The sequence below is a fragment of the Cebus imitator genome, unplaced genomic scaffold (assembly GCF_001604975.1).
Source record: "Cebus imitator isolate Cc_AM_T3 unplaced genomic scaffold, Cebus_imitator-1.0 Scaffold425, whole genome shotgun sequence".
NCBI classification, from domain to species: Eukaryota; Metazoa; Chordata; class Mammalia; order Primates; family Cebidae; genus Cebus; species Cebus imitator.
The window spans coordinates 107,206-122,579 of NW_016107740.1; the positions used below are offsets into that span (position 1 = coordinate 107,206).

The following is a 15,374-nucleotide window of genomic DNA, read 5'->3' on the forward strand; positions in this document are numbered from 1 at the left end:
TCTGCACATGCCCCTCCCCTTCACCCTCTGCTAGGAGTGGAAGCCACCTGGGGCCCTCATCAGATGCAGATGCCCAATCCTGAACTTTTACAGACAGCAGAATCATTAGCCAATAAACTTTATTTATACATTACCCAGCCTCAGGCATTCTTAGCAACACAAAACGGACTAAGACAAATACTAAGTCCATTTGAATATTTGTTTATAAATATAAATTTACTATAAAAAAAGAGCGTTCTAGTCTGTTTGGGTGCAGATGAAATCCTACCAAGGTCTAGCTATGCTCAAGGATCCTCCTAGTTGGTCCGGATTCCAGATACAGGCACCAGGAACAGTTGCATAGGAAGTTATCCTGATCCACCCTGACTGGACACCGATGGTGAAATACACAATTATGTAAAATCTTATGCTCATCCAGAATAAGTCATGAATCCCTCTCATACTTCAGTTTCTCACCTGTAAAATGAGGAGGCATGCATCTATCTTCTCACATGCCAAAAATGCTATTTGATAAATAAAATAATGCTTGCAAAAATGCATTTGGCAAAATGATGCTAAACAAATTAAGGAAAAATTCTAGTCTGTGTATTTGCACACTTTTCTGTCCTTCTGAGTCACTCAGAAGCATGAATGTAACCATTAAGGGGAAGAGCACAGTTGGGCAAAACACTGCAGATGGCCACTTGTGAAACACTAATGTTTGATGACAATGCACAAATACTACTTCCTAAAAGTGTTATGAATCGTAACATACACCTTGTGATTAATAGCTCTGTTAGCATCTTCCGCAAGACACCCGGAAAACCAAATATTTTGCATGGCCATTTCTTGATATATTTTTCAAACAATATGACCCAAAGCAGAGCAAATTAGTAGTAGTTGATAGAAGAGCAAAGAGGAGACTGAGCTATCGGTTGCAAACTAGTGGTCTCAGAGCAAAATTGGACTTGAATATATATTTTGTTGAACCCGTAATTTTGGATAGCACTGTGTTGGAAAATGTTTTAAACTGTCGACATTTAAAAACTGGAGATTTCACATAAAACAACCGATGAAGCCAAGTAGCTGCCTCCTTCTTTAGACAGAACTTTCTTTTTTCCAGTTTGCCATACTCCACACTGCTCTCTATTGTCCTCTTCTGGTTCTCATTTACACTGCCTAACTGCTCCTTTGGTTTGTACCCCTCTAGTCATTTGAGTTTGTAACCACTATCTTACACAATGCCAAAGAATGGGAAAAGGAGCCTTGATTTGGACTCTAAAAGGAGTCCTTAGGTCTTGAAGAAACTTAATGGAAAGAAAGCTAGTTCAACATCCTTGAGGTAAAATGTTTTTTAATAAAGATATTTTTCACAGACCTCATATTAGAATCTTTGTTTTAAAAATGCATTCTAGTTTAATGGGTTTTCATTTAAACAACAATGAAAATATTAAGTTCACCTGATAGCTAGTAAAACTCTCTCATTAAAAGAATCCACTTTTCCATACAAACAGAAGCAACTACTAACTGTCCACCAAACTTTGCAAAAAGAGGACAATGAGTGGTGGCAATTAGAATATCACATCTTGGCGGGGTGCAGTGGCTCACGCCTGCAATCCCAGCACCTTGGGAGGCTGAGACAAGTGGATCACCTGACGTCAGTTGTTCGAAACTAGCCTGGCCAACATAATGAAACCCCTTCTCTACTAAAAATATAAAAAATTAGCTGGGCTTGGTGGTGGGCGCCTGCAATCCCAGCTACTTGGGAGGCTGAGGCAGATGAATCACTAGAACTCAGGAGGCGGAGGTTGCAGTAAGCCAAGATCATGCCACTGCACTCCAGCCTGGGCAACAAGAGCAAAACTTGGCCTAAAAAAAAAAAAAAAAAGAGAGAAGAGAGTATCACATCTCAAAGCAATTGAAAATTTGCTTGGTATTGCCACCACCTTTAAATCTGGGATAGAGTGCAAAGCAGAATACATGTGTACTTCACAGAGCCCACAGTGTCAGCAGGATGTTAACTGAGTCACAGCAGATTCTCTGGCTCAACACCTGACAGAAAAGCCCTTAGTAAACACACCTTACATATATACTAAGTGGGGACCATTGGGGTAGTGCTGGGGAAAGTGGCAGGATATAGGGACTTCAAAAAGTTTGCCTTGGCTGGGTGCGGTGGCTCATGTCTGTAATCCCAACACTTTGGGAGACCGAGGTGGGAGGATTGCTTGAGTCCAGGAGTTTGAGACCAGCCTGGACAACATAGAGAAATCCCATCTCTACTAAAAATACAAAAAACTAGCAGGGCGTGGTGGCACATCCCTGTAATCCCAGCTACTTGGGAGGCTGAGGTGGGAGAATCACCTGAGCCTGGGAGGTTGAGGCTGCAGTGAGCCAAGATTGTGCCACTGCACTCCATTTGGGCTACAGAGTGAGACCCTGTCTCAAAAAAATAAAGTTTGCCTTGTTTTGCTCTAGGCAGTGCTGCAAGCTGACCATCATTTTGCTGTTTAAACAAGTTTCACTGGCATGTGCATAATCTCTCCTGGTTATTGTGTATCTCATCTCCAGAAGCTTAAACCCTTCCAAAGAAGGCAATTCCTCAGTGACCCCTAGAACCAACCAGTAAGTTTGGTTTGCCTTCAATAGTTGACCTCAACTATGCATCAATAGGTACATGCAAACATGCAGCATTGCCATCATCTGTCTATGTAACCCTGGACCAAAAGCTACAAGAGAAAGCTTGATTCTTTCTTCCCCATGTAAGAAAATCAACTGCCACCACTCCAAAAATAACTAATGGAATACAAAGTTGATTTGAGTATTTTATTTATAAATGTACATTTACTATAAAAGCTGTTGCATTTTAGACAACTTTTTGTTTTTATTTTTTACTGTTTCTCAGAGGCATTTTAGAATAAATACTTGAAAGTTAGTGTAACCGATATAGAACATTGGCCCACCCAGAGCAGTAACATCTTTTGGACGGACTCACATATGAGGTGGATCATTTCAGTTTGTTAAATCTTACACTGTGTATAGATAACTATAATATGTATTGCATTAATAACACTACATAGAAAGGAAATGTCAGGCAAGTTCGCTAGTGAAAAACAAAAAGTTACCTTTTTTTTTTTTTTATTAAAGAGTAGAGACTAGCTTTTGGAGTATGAGAAAAAAAATCAGATATACTTCCTCAGGAACAATAAATCACTCACTTGCCCCATCTGTTTTTTAAACAAACACATTTACATTATAGCTCAATGGAGCAGAGCGTTTTTTTTTTTTGTTTTTTTTTTTCCCCCCTGGGATCTCAAAGATTATTTGAAAAGAAATAGATCATACTCATTATGCTGCATTGGAAAAAACAAGATCTAGTCTGCCTAAGCTGCCATGTAACAGGCTCCAAATGAAATATAAATCAAATATAAATAGGAACAGTTGGCAATTAGAATTTAGAAAATGTTGGAGATTATTCTGTGCTGGTGACTAGTGTTCATTATGGGAAAGCACATTTTGCAGTTGGAGAATGGGGCTTTATTTTTCTTGACTTGATTCTAGCTTCAATACATGTACAATGAGCCTCACTAAGAAATATGTATAAATGGATTTGTGAAACCAGAAGAGAATGTGCAATATTCATGTAATCCTTACATAATGGATGGAGTTGCACATGTAAAAAGTATTCTATAAAAATCAGTTATGAATGATCATATTGTACATGTTTTGTGCATTATTTGTGGTACTCTGCTAATATCATGCAAAGTGTAAACATCCACATTATCAAAACATTTAATAAAACATGCAGGTGGATAATCAAAATATTGGACTTAATCTGTACATTTTCAAAACTTTTTTCTTTTTAATTTTTTTCCTCTTATTTTTATTTTTTTCCTGTAAAACAGCAAACACCTCCATGAGAAGTCTTGGAAACTTGGAAGTGACTTCATCTCTCTTCAATGTACTGCATCCATAATTTATCACTATGTGCAACAGCTTTGCATTTTCTAAGGCACAATTTTTAATGAAATGATGTGTAGATTTCAATCTAGTAACAGCTCATCCAAATGACAAATATGGTTGAAATCCCTCCAGTGGCTGAGGAAATTTCTGCACCTATATGGAACCCACATGCAAAGAACCCATCTAGCATGTAAATAAATAATCACTAGCCATACTCAGTAAGATACAGAAAAAATTATTGCTTACATAACAGAAAAAACATCTACTTGACCTCCTTTTATGACTACATTAATCTATTAGGAGTGTATCCATAGTCTACATTCACAAAATGTCATCTTGACTTATTTGCCATTGATTTAAGGCAGAATAAATAGTCCCCCTTTCCCCAATCTTCAAAACAAAAAACCAGCCTGGAGATCTACATTGTGATGCTTTCTAATAACTTGACTCCTTTCTTGGCCAGCTGAAACTCATCACACAGGGCAGAAAATAAGCCAGGTTTCCCCAAGAGGTCCTCTCTCCACTTCTCCATGGGTCTGGAGTTCTTGATAGTAAAAAAAGTGGTGGAGAATGGAGGAGAGTAGGTATTCATTGAAGTGGGCAGGGCACAGTCTGTGCTGTAGGCTTTTGCTGATCATAGAACAGTGGCTGACTACATCGTACGCCACATGGACTCTATTAGGATGGAATTAATGCTTTTCTTTGGGCACCTGTGCTTCAGACCCTCAAGGCGAACTTGCCAGCAAGGGTGAGCAGTGCTCACACCTAATGATGAACTTATCTCGATGCCTTATCTTCCATATGCCTCATGTTAAGTCTCTTATTGAAGGCTCCTAATCTAGTGCTTCAAGAGAAGCAGGCAACAGGGGCCTGCTGGCTGACATCGACTCTTTGGAAGATTAAACTTCCTCACAGATTTTGATAACTTTGGAAATGATGACTGAAGTATTTCCCTCTGCTTTCTTCCTACCTTTGGGCAATGTCCCGGAGTGTAAATCTAGCTGATATTGCAAGGTTTTGCTTTATTTGATGAACCAGCCTATATTAATGACATAATTTCCAAGGTACACAAAATCTAATACTAACGGTGCAATAATTTATTGGTATAATTTCTACCTCAAAAGGTAAGTAACACAAATGTTTCAGGATTACAGTATATATTATCAAACTAGTGTCTTTGCATTAAAAACAAATTATAGCTCAGAGATAGAGCTTGCTGTGATGTTCAGTTTCTGAAATGCATTAAATTTATCCTTCGGTCTTAGAAGACTGTGTGTCTCAAATTGGCATGTCTTGCACTTTCTGCAGCTCAATTCTGTAAACATAAAGTGTTTAATTCCTAGAAATTCTAAAACAAAACAGGTTTATTGCATCATTTAGCTAATTCCCAAAGAAGAGAATAACACATTTTAAACCACAAGCCTGTCTGACCATGCTAAAACCTTTTTTTGAGCTATTCAGGATCATTACAACCCAATATTATTTTGTGTATACTGTGCAAATGCAAAAAAAAAAAAAATCCCAAAATGAAAAACAGGAAAAACACAAACACTGTGCTACCAAAGAACAGATACCACCTTTTAGAAGAGCCTTTCAGAAATTAGGGAAATACTGAGAAGCCCCTGAACTTGGGATTTGGTTAAGCAATCGTCAGGGGACACTCTCAATAAAGAAATGGTGCGTGATCCGGAAGCTTGAAAACCATGTCACAATGTTGTAGGCTGCCCGGCACCTGTGATTAAAACAAACAACAACAACAAAAAACAAGAGTGGTTAGGCAACATTTCTCGCTTCAGACATTTTAAAACCTCCCCAATAAGCAACTGCCTTTACCAAAGTCTCCTCTTCCTGGGGACGGGAAACTTGTCCCATCCTGGTACCTCAAGTGTGGTCCAAAGACAAACAGTATTGACATCACCTGGAGTTTGTTAGCAATGTGGACTCGAGCTGCATTCCAGACCCACATGACGCAGTGCCCAGGTGATCCAGTTTGAGCAAATGCTCTGGATTGCCCCTGAACCAAAGGATCTCCATCAAGTTTTCTACCTTGTCCTCTGGGGCAAATAAGCAAGAAAATAATCTTTTTTCTCTCAGCTTCCTAAGATTTTATTTCTCTAAGAATAAGTATATTGTAATATAGTAATTTGACATATGATCTAGAAATAGGATTGCTAGATTCAGCAAGTATAAATACAGAACACCCACTACAATATAATTTCAGCCAAACAACACAGAATTTTTTGGTATAAGCATATCCCATGTGATATTTGGGACATTATTTACGGTAAATCCAGAGCATGCAATATCTGGGACATTCAAATACTTTAAAAATGTATTGTTTATGTGAAATTCAACTTTAACTTGGTTAAAAAAAATTGTACTAGGTATCTTATATTTTATCTGGCAATCCTATCTAGAAAGGACTGTTTGGGTTCCCTATTTTCTGCTGAAGCCTTCACAGGATTTCTCCTTTTTAGGCACTACAGTTGTGATGAAGCAATTGCAACATTTGAAAAGACTCCAGGGAGTTTGCGTTAAATGCATTTCATGAGTGAGTGATGGAACAGAACACCATGTACAAAGACACAGTCATCCAACACCCAAACACAAATGGCACAAGTTAAACGTGTGATGGCTTGATGCGTGACAGGTAATTTGTTTTGCACTTCCATTCCCATTTACATATGAACCTAAAAACTGTTTACATTGCTTTTAGGAATTGCATTTTAATATGCTGGTATGCTATTTTTCCCTTCAAGAGAAAAATTTCATTTAAATGTGACTAGTTACTTGGAGAAAATAGGATTATACATCCAAGTTTTATTATTCCACAAAATGAAATTATTTTGTTTCACTTAGAATGCCTATGATGTAAACCACCCTTCACATCTATCCATCTCCACTCTTCTCAATTTAAATCAAATTTTTAAAAAAGAAAGAAAAATGGTTTTTAGCCATTTTCCTCCCATTCTGACTCTTTTATTGCATCTTGGATAAATTTGGCCAATTTGAGCATATTTATACTTCTCAAGCCAAATTATGATCCCCTCTACCTATTCATTCCTAAAGTATATTTATTTCTTAGGATACCAGCAAAGAAATAACAGTATTCTCAGATGTGCTGGTCATTCTCTCTGTCACATGTTAACTTAATTAAAATTAGCCTAAAGATACTAATGTTATCTGGAAAAATGAATATGGGAGAAGAGTTAGGAAAATTTTGGAAAAAAAATATTATCCAATATTAAAACATATTATGAAGCTACAATAATTAAAAACATTCAGTAATGGAGAACAAATAGGTTAATAAAACATAATAAAATATCTAGAAATAGACCTAAATATATATGGGAACTTAGTTTATGAGAAAGCTGGCATTTCAAATTAGTGAGAAAAAGACGGATTATTCATTCAGTGATATTCATACAATTGGCTAATTGGAAAAAAAAATCAGGCCAGATATCTACCTCATTTTTTACCCCCAAATACAATCCTGATTATGACATATTTACATGTGAAGAAGAAAGAAAAAATTCTAGAATAAATCTCAGCTAAATGTATTTATATACTTGAAATAATGAGAGTTTTCCTAAGAAACCTATAATCCAAAAAGAAATATATATTTCTTTTATATGTATTAAATATATATCTATATTTAATTACATAAAATGAAAATCTTTTGTATGAAAATAAATCACAGAGTGGGAAAACCAATAACCACAATATGCGGCAAATATAACAAAGGGCAAATTTCCTGAATTTGCAAAGAACTCATACAAATAAGGTGCCAAATAGAAGAATGGGCAAAGGGATAGGGAAGTACTTTCCAGAAAGGGAAATATAAACAGTGAGTAAACATATGAAAAGATGTTCAAACTCCTAATTATGGAAATACAGATCAAAGCAATGAGGTTATTTTCCCCCACCTAGCAGAGTGGAAATTTTTAAGGTTTGATGATATCCAGAGCTGATACAGGCTTAGAGGAGAAAAAGGGGGGGTTTCTCATATATTTTGCAGGGAGAGTGCACTTTTCTGAATGATAATTAGGCAAGATGTCTGAAAATTTAAAAAGCACATGGCTTTTAAGCCAGCTGTGCCACTGCTCACAATCTATCCTATGGAGATGTTCTGAAATATTCATCAAGACATATGCACAAGGATGTTCACTGGAGCATTTAAAAAATAATATTAAAAAATGGGAAACCACCAAAGTGTCCATTCACAGAATTAGTTTTAAGTTATAAGTCCACACACTGGGATTGTACGCAGCTATTTAAAAGTCATTAAAAAGAAAAGGAGAAAGAACATGTTGTATGAAAAAATTGCCAAGATATATCATTAAGTTCAAAATGACAGCAACAAAAACCAAGTACAGAACACCGTGACTATATGATCCTCACCTTTGTGAAATAGAAACCAACACAAATCCAGGTAGATACATTATACATATATGTGTCTCCATGTGTACATGTGTGCAAGTGTGTGGATACACATGAACAAACATATATTCTGCCCCTACCTCAAGAAATGATTAGAAATGGATTACAATGGAGATTTGCACTTATAATTTGGTGTCTTTCTGAACAATTCAATTCTTCTAACCTTATATCATCTATAAGTTTTATTTATTCATTGACTATCTATAGAAGTAGCTGGCAGAGAAACAATGGGCCTTTTTGTTTTCTTTTATATGTTAAATTCTCAAAAAAAAATCCTGGTAAAACACTGCATTTAAAATATAAAATAAATAAAAATTCATTTTTTGTGGCCTACCTCCAAATCACTTTCTTATTTTTCAGCTCATTACAGGAACTCCAAAGTTTTGAAATTAAAAGCAGTTAATGCCCTTCATATTTGTACATTTAAGAGAAAGATACCTGGCCTTGAATTAAAGGGCTAACTTCCAAAGCAAATGACAATGAATCATACAACCTGCTCAACTTAAAAAAATGTGGATGAAAAAGAGGTCACTGTCACCCAGAGGGAGGTTCAGGTTTGTTCTGTTGGCATCCTTCAAGCACTTTAAATTATGAAACAAACTCAGATCTACAGCACTTTTCAAATCTTTCTGAGCAGTCCTTCAACCTAACAGTGCCCTCTTCTGGTTCCATAAATTACATTCAGCTGGTTCACTGAGGTTCACTGAGGCTGAGAAAAAGAATAATTTATAGAAGATGATAGAAAAAATCACATCGAAATCTGGGAGAAAAGAGTGTAGTTTTCCTTGTTAGCACATAAAAACAAAAGTCCAGTTTAAAGAATATGTATATAATTATTACCTATTATACATGTATTATACATATTTGTGTGTATATATGGTATACTATTTATAAATTTAATATATAAAATCTATGCATAAAAATTAATATCATATATATCATACAAGATATAAATAGTCCAGTTTGATAGCAGCAGCTCTAAATTGGAACTGTTTTGATCTCAAGTCAAATATTTATTATAGACCTAAACTACTTGGGTTTGATTAAATTTTTATTTCCCATCATTTTATTAATAGGCATACATTTAACTGAATTTACTAAATCTACAGCTATAAAACAAATTACCTTCAATTTTTATTCTTAAAGTTTTCAATCTTGAAGAGATTTGAGATTCATGTAAAAAGACAGTAAAAATGTGACTTCACTTTGAGAAATAGTCATTCTTGAATTTCACACTCCCTATCTTCACTCCAATTTTTTTAAGAGTTTCTGACTGATAACTCTGCACTAAAAGGTCTTCCGCTGTCTAGGTGACCCACCAGAGGGACTGTACTCATGATGGAGAATGAGGAAACATTCCGAGGCAAGCCACTGGCCATTTCCAGATTTTCTAAACAGTGGCTAGGCAACAGCACCCCCTGGTGCCCCCCAAACTAACATGAACCTTCCACAGTTGGAGGCCAGGATGCAAGACGGGAGATCAGGCTGCTCACTTGCTAAGGCAGCAAATACTTTGTTAAGTGCATATTATTCCTAAGGTATTGCAGAGATGGGAGCTGGGGAAGAATCCACAGAGAAGTAGAACCTATCATTGTTGTCTCTCAAGGAACTTTCCATTCAGTTGGGAACACAACCATATAATGTGGTGAAACTTCTGAATGTAGGGAGTGTAGACACTGATGACTTGGTGCTCGATCTGATAAAGAGTGGAGCGCCACTCTCCACATTTAACCCACCCCAAATGGTGTCACTCTTCAAAAGACATGCCTGATCAAGTGAATAGTGTTTGACAGACTTTATATCTCCTTTCTATCGCACCAAAATCTCTTTGGTGAGCTCAGGCAATGTTTCTACCTGCTGGTGTGCTGATGTACTTCAGGATAAAAACAATTGGTCCACATAGTAGCAGTAACTTCTAGGAAGAAACGAGTGGTAAATAAAGGGATATTGCATTACCTTTTTTTAAAACCTAGATGTTAAGAAACCCTTCTCTCAGAAGAGTGTCAACAGCTGGGGAAAAATATTTGAATTCCTACATTGGGTCATATGAAAAACATGTGATTACACTTGATCATCATGAGGCATTCTCCCCAGTACTTACTTCTGGATCGCATGTAGCAATCATTACAGTTCAGAAGACCATTTCGAATCCTAACATCCGTCCCACTCACTGCATCTCCAAGCTGGCCTTTACAAATTCCACACTATGGGGTAAAATGAACAGACATTATAAGATGCATAAGCAACTGCTTCTTTATAATGCTTAGTTACTGTTGATATGAATAGCACAATAATCCCTTCTAGAACCGCCACATTTGTGGAGCTATTATGCGTAAGATGCTGCACCAGTGTCAACTTACAGCAAAAGAAAATATACAGTTAGCATTTTACCTTAATTCCTTGCATTTTATGGAGAAGGACACTGGTTCAGAGAGGTTTGTTGACTTGTCCCAAGGCTGTGAAGCTGGTAAGTGGTAGCAGGTTGACTCCAAAACCTGGCCTCTTAACTTCTATCATATACCATTTCTCAATCAAAATGGAAGAACCATTTTAAGCAAATTTAACCGTAGTAGCTTTAAATAAACACATGGCCAACGAATTATCCATTGAAACTTGTCTGTCAATAATCTTTAAAGGCTTGCCAGCATTATTATTAAGTTCTACAGATCAAAATTTCTGGGAAATAGCTGTTCCATTGTGTATTTCCACATTAAAAGCGGTGATACTCAGAGCAACAAATCCTCTGGGATTTTCCACCAAGCTAATCCGAGTACAGAAGGGGACTGTAGGATATACTTGGATGTCTGTATAGAAGGGCAGTGGAAGTTGGTCTAGGTGCCACTTCTTGCAGGGGGACCAGGATCTAGTCCGTAATTCATCCTCTAAGGTCACCTGGGACAGAGCAAGGCTTCATCCAAATTTTGCTACAAGCTGCCGCTACATTGCAAGAGTGGGGAATACATCCAAGAGGTAATGTACCTTAAAGTGTCAGGCCAGCTCCAGGAAGTAAATGATTAGAGAGAATAAAAGCCTTTAGAGTTAAGAAGGCGTCTCCTGACCCTTGAGAATCTGCAAAGAGCCCTTACCACCAAAGTTTCTGAGAACAGAATTCAGTGTTGAAACATATTATCTTGGCATAACTACAAATCTTAAAAAGCATATTCCTTGAGCCTCAAAACATCTCTAGACAAGTTAGGACACACATTATCTACGTTAATTTTTACAATAACAGTACTTCTGCTTGCCCTTTGTGGAATGGTTCTCTATGGAAATAAAATAAGCTTTTGATAAATGAAATCTAAAATAAGTATCTATGTTGTGTTTTGCCTATGATAAATCTTGCTTTTAAGTGATTACTGGTATTATTAAATTAGTAATTTGGGGCCAACTTCACTGACTTTCTCTTAGCTTATAGCAAAGTGGGAGTTATTTTAAACCCAGGCAAATTTACTTTATAGCCAATGAAACTAACGACAATAAGAGAAAATTCAAGAAGGAAAAAGAAAGTATGTCAGTGTTACGCAGACCAAGAAATGACTCCTCCTCAGAGATAGAGGGTTTGCCTTCAAAAATTATATATTAATTTGAAATGTGTCTATGAGTGGAAAATAAAAACAGGATATGCTGATATAGTCCAGCTTATAAATTTCAGAATAAATCAGGTATAATTGGTTAGCTTACCTACTTATTACCAGGAATCTGGGACTAGAATCTAGGCCTCCTCATTTTCAGTTTATTCACCAATTCATTCACATAAAAATATTATTGACACCTACTCTTCTAGGTAGAACAAGTGGTAACCAAGACAGACATGGTTCCTGCCCTTATGGAGTTTAAGTTTATTAGAGGAGATGATATTTAAATAATTCAATAATCAGTAATAAGGACCAAGAAAGGTTCTCTAAGGACCTATAACAAAGGCACCTTAGTCTGAGTGGGCGGGGCAGCTTTTTCTAGGAAGTGATATTTAATCTAAGATAACAGACATATTCATTCTGAGACCTACGATTTTCTAACTACTTAATTGACAGACGATTTTCCACTAGGTCAAAGACTAATACCCTTTCACATTAAGTCATAAGAGTTTAGGAAACATATAAAGAACATATACTCCTGTGTTCTTTAGCAACAAAAACTGTTTTATAAGAACAAGTTGCACAAATCTGTTCTGCTTCTTCTAATCTGACATCCCAGAGGGATTTGTGATAGGAGACCTTCATTCTGAAGGATGAAATGCAACCACAAATCTATACAGCCTAGACAGGGAGGCCTCACAGACAAATCCCTCCAGAATTTCCAAGAGGCATTTCTCAGCATGGAATGATGCCAAAAGACATCACGAAGTTGTGTGTGGAGAGAAGAGCAGTTAAGTGCGTACCCTGAAACACTGGATGTGAAAATAGAGATTGAGGGTCTCGATGATCATTGCAGCTCCTTTACCCAAAGGAAGCCCACAGGAGGAGCACAGCTTCTTTCCACTTATAGACCTAGGGTTAAAAATATATGTGACAATAAAAACTTCAGTTTAGAATACCTGGTCAAACACACAGACATGTAACCTCATGCAAAAATAAAAATATGAATTTAGAAAAAATATGGAATGCTTCAGATCAGCATGGCCACTGTGCAAGAAAAATATGGATTTTTAAGATGCCTATATCATGAATGAAATGAGAATTACAGAATTGATAATGAATAAGAGATCAAACATTAGATATAAATGGTAAACAACTGCTAGACTAAATATACTGGGTCTCCACTGTGGTACCGAATCTGGTATGTGTGTTTATTTGTTTCAAGAAGTTTGTGTTGTAGTCTATTCAAATGCCTCAGAATGATTCAATATATTTATCATACTTTTTTATAAGTCCTAAAAGATAACTGAGTTTCGCTTTGCTGAGGTTTCAATGTTGCTTTTAAATTTCCCTTAAGTGGTTCGCTGGTCCACTACGGCATTTCTTTTTACTTATTAAGAAAACAACATTTTTGTTTGAAAATAATCGCCTGTGATACAGCAGACTAGGCAGAAGGCCCAGAGGGGTGAGATCTAATGTCTACTTTATCACCAAGTTCTCTGATTTTGTTTAATAAACTCACTTTGGGTTTCTCCTTCACATTTTAATATGAAGGGATTGGACCAGATTCTCTCTACAATTTCTACCAGTGCAAACATTCTGTGAATGAAGGCACTTGCCTTCTCTCTAAACTGTAAGCCTCTGGCGGGCAGGACTGCATCTACTTCCTCTCTGTACCCCTGAAAACTCCAGTACAGTGCCAGCAATGGACTGGAACCAAATCAGCAGAACACCACTAGGTGAAAGGACACCATCAGTGACTCATCTGAAACTAGACATCTGTCCTTTGAAAGGCAGCTTTTATACAACTAAGATCACATAGCAATGATGCCTAATGTCTGAGAAACTCTTGGAATTAGACAAGGAATTAAATATGCACCATCAGCAACTCATCTGAAACTAGACATCGGTCCTCTGAAAGGCAGCTTTTATACAACTAAGATCACATAGCAATGATGCCTAATGTCTGAGAAACTCTTGGAATTAGAGAAGGAATTAAAAAATATGCAATATTATCTGAAAAACAGTAGGGTACAGAGGGACAGGAGAAACAGAAAGGAAGAGAGTAGAAAAGAGGAAGTGTTGCCCCAATCAAATGCTATTTATTAGGATTTCCCTCTTATCCAGTAGTTAAATGAAATTTCTACATCAAAGAAAATCTCTGAGCACTTAGTAATTTGTCTCTCTAGGGAATGGGAATTCAGGCAGCTTTTAAAAATATCATGGGGCCCAGTTAATGTCCAGAAGTCATCATTAGAGAGCTGGAGTAGGTTAGAAGGATGAAGTTTCGTTTATCAGCCTCCGCCTGGTTCTCTGTAAGAGCCAACAGCGGATCCTGCCTGGAAGGGCCGAGTCCTTTTGGAGGGAAGGCCGCCAGCTTTGGAGCCCGGTGATTGTCTGGTTGATTTTATTATTAGATTGGAGGTTCCACACAATGTAATTAAAGCCCTATGGCCGTAGTGGCACCAATGTCACAGGCCTGAATTTTTCTATTGTAGTTGATAAATCTGCAGGCAGATGGAGAATGTTTTCTTTCCTTCTGCCTCTGTGTGTGTGTCTAGGAAGAGATGAGGACAGATACATCCCTCAAAATCATTTGGCAAGCACTAATTCAGTTGAAATGATGCTTGGCAAGCTCAAGTCACAACAAAGCAGCCTCAGAAAGGCCTGCTGACCTCTTGTACCTGTTTGGTGACTGACCAGGAGGGGTGGGAGAACAGGGAGAGAAAGGCCCAGCCTGGAAGTTCTCTCGGGGACTTTTCCTGCAATATGGTAAAGGAGTCAAAAATTATGACAAGTAAAGAGAAGCCAAACTCCATTAAAGAAAAAAGACATTTTAGATTAAGGGAAAAAAAGAAGTTCGTGACAATCAAATCAAAGACTGCAGAGTTTCCTGGCAGTATTATTATTTTTTTTAATGAACAAAAATAGTAACAATGTCTAGCAAGAATTGTACATGCATTGTCTACATCAAACCAAAACCAAGTGGGCACGCTGGCATTGTTGAACAGAAAAGGCAGAATATTTTTATAATCTTTATTTTTAGTTAATTTCTTTTTAGCTAAAATTGCCGGGTTGTTTTTTGAGTTGCTCGCCAAACTGCTTTGGCATGCTAATTAGATATAAAAATGATGGAGCTGGGCGAGGTGGCTCACGCTTGTAATCCCAGCACTTTGGGAGGCTGAGGCGGTCCGATCACAAGATCAGGGGTTCGAGACCAGCCTGACCAACATGGTGAAACCCGGTCTCTACTTAAAAATACAAAAATTAGCCGGGCTTGGTGGTACACACCTGTAATCCCAGCTACTTGGGAAGCTGAGGCAGGAGAATTGCTTGAACCCGGGAGGTGGAGGTTGCAGTGAGCCGAGAGCACGCCATTGCACTCCAGCCTGGGCAACAGAGTGAGACTCCGTCTCAAAA

At 37.4% G+C, this 15,374-nt stretch overlaps 1 protein-coding gene across 17 annotated transcripts in view; it reads right to left on the reverse strand.

The window, feature by feature from the left end:
• Positions 1-2,788: 2,788 nt before the first annotated feature.
• LIMCH1 (LIM and calponin homology domains 1) overlaps positions 2,789-15,374 on the reverse strand; it is a 352,295-nt gene continuing 339,709 nt past the window's right edge. For 5 of the 17 annotated variants that reach the window (XM_037731824.1, XM_037731823.1, XM_017509854.2 and 2 more), the window contains 4 exons: positions 14,630-14,716; positions 12,758-12,866; positions 10,481-10,583; positions 2,789-5,671 (listed from right to left, as the gene is read on the reverse strand). In XM_037731824.1, the coding sequence (XP_037587752.1) occupies positions 5,646-5,671; positions 10,481-10,583; positions 12,758-12,866; positions 14,630-14,716 (325 nt within the window). In that variant the 3' untranslated portion in view covers positions 2,789-5,645. The remainder of the gene's footprint in view (positions 5,672-10,480; positions 10,584-12,757; positions 12,867-14,629; positions 14,717-15,374) is intronic. The other 12 variants (XM_037731828.1, XM_017509861.2, XM_037731832.1 and 9 more) reach the window with 5 other exon arrangements.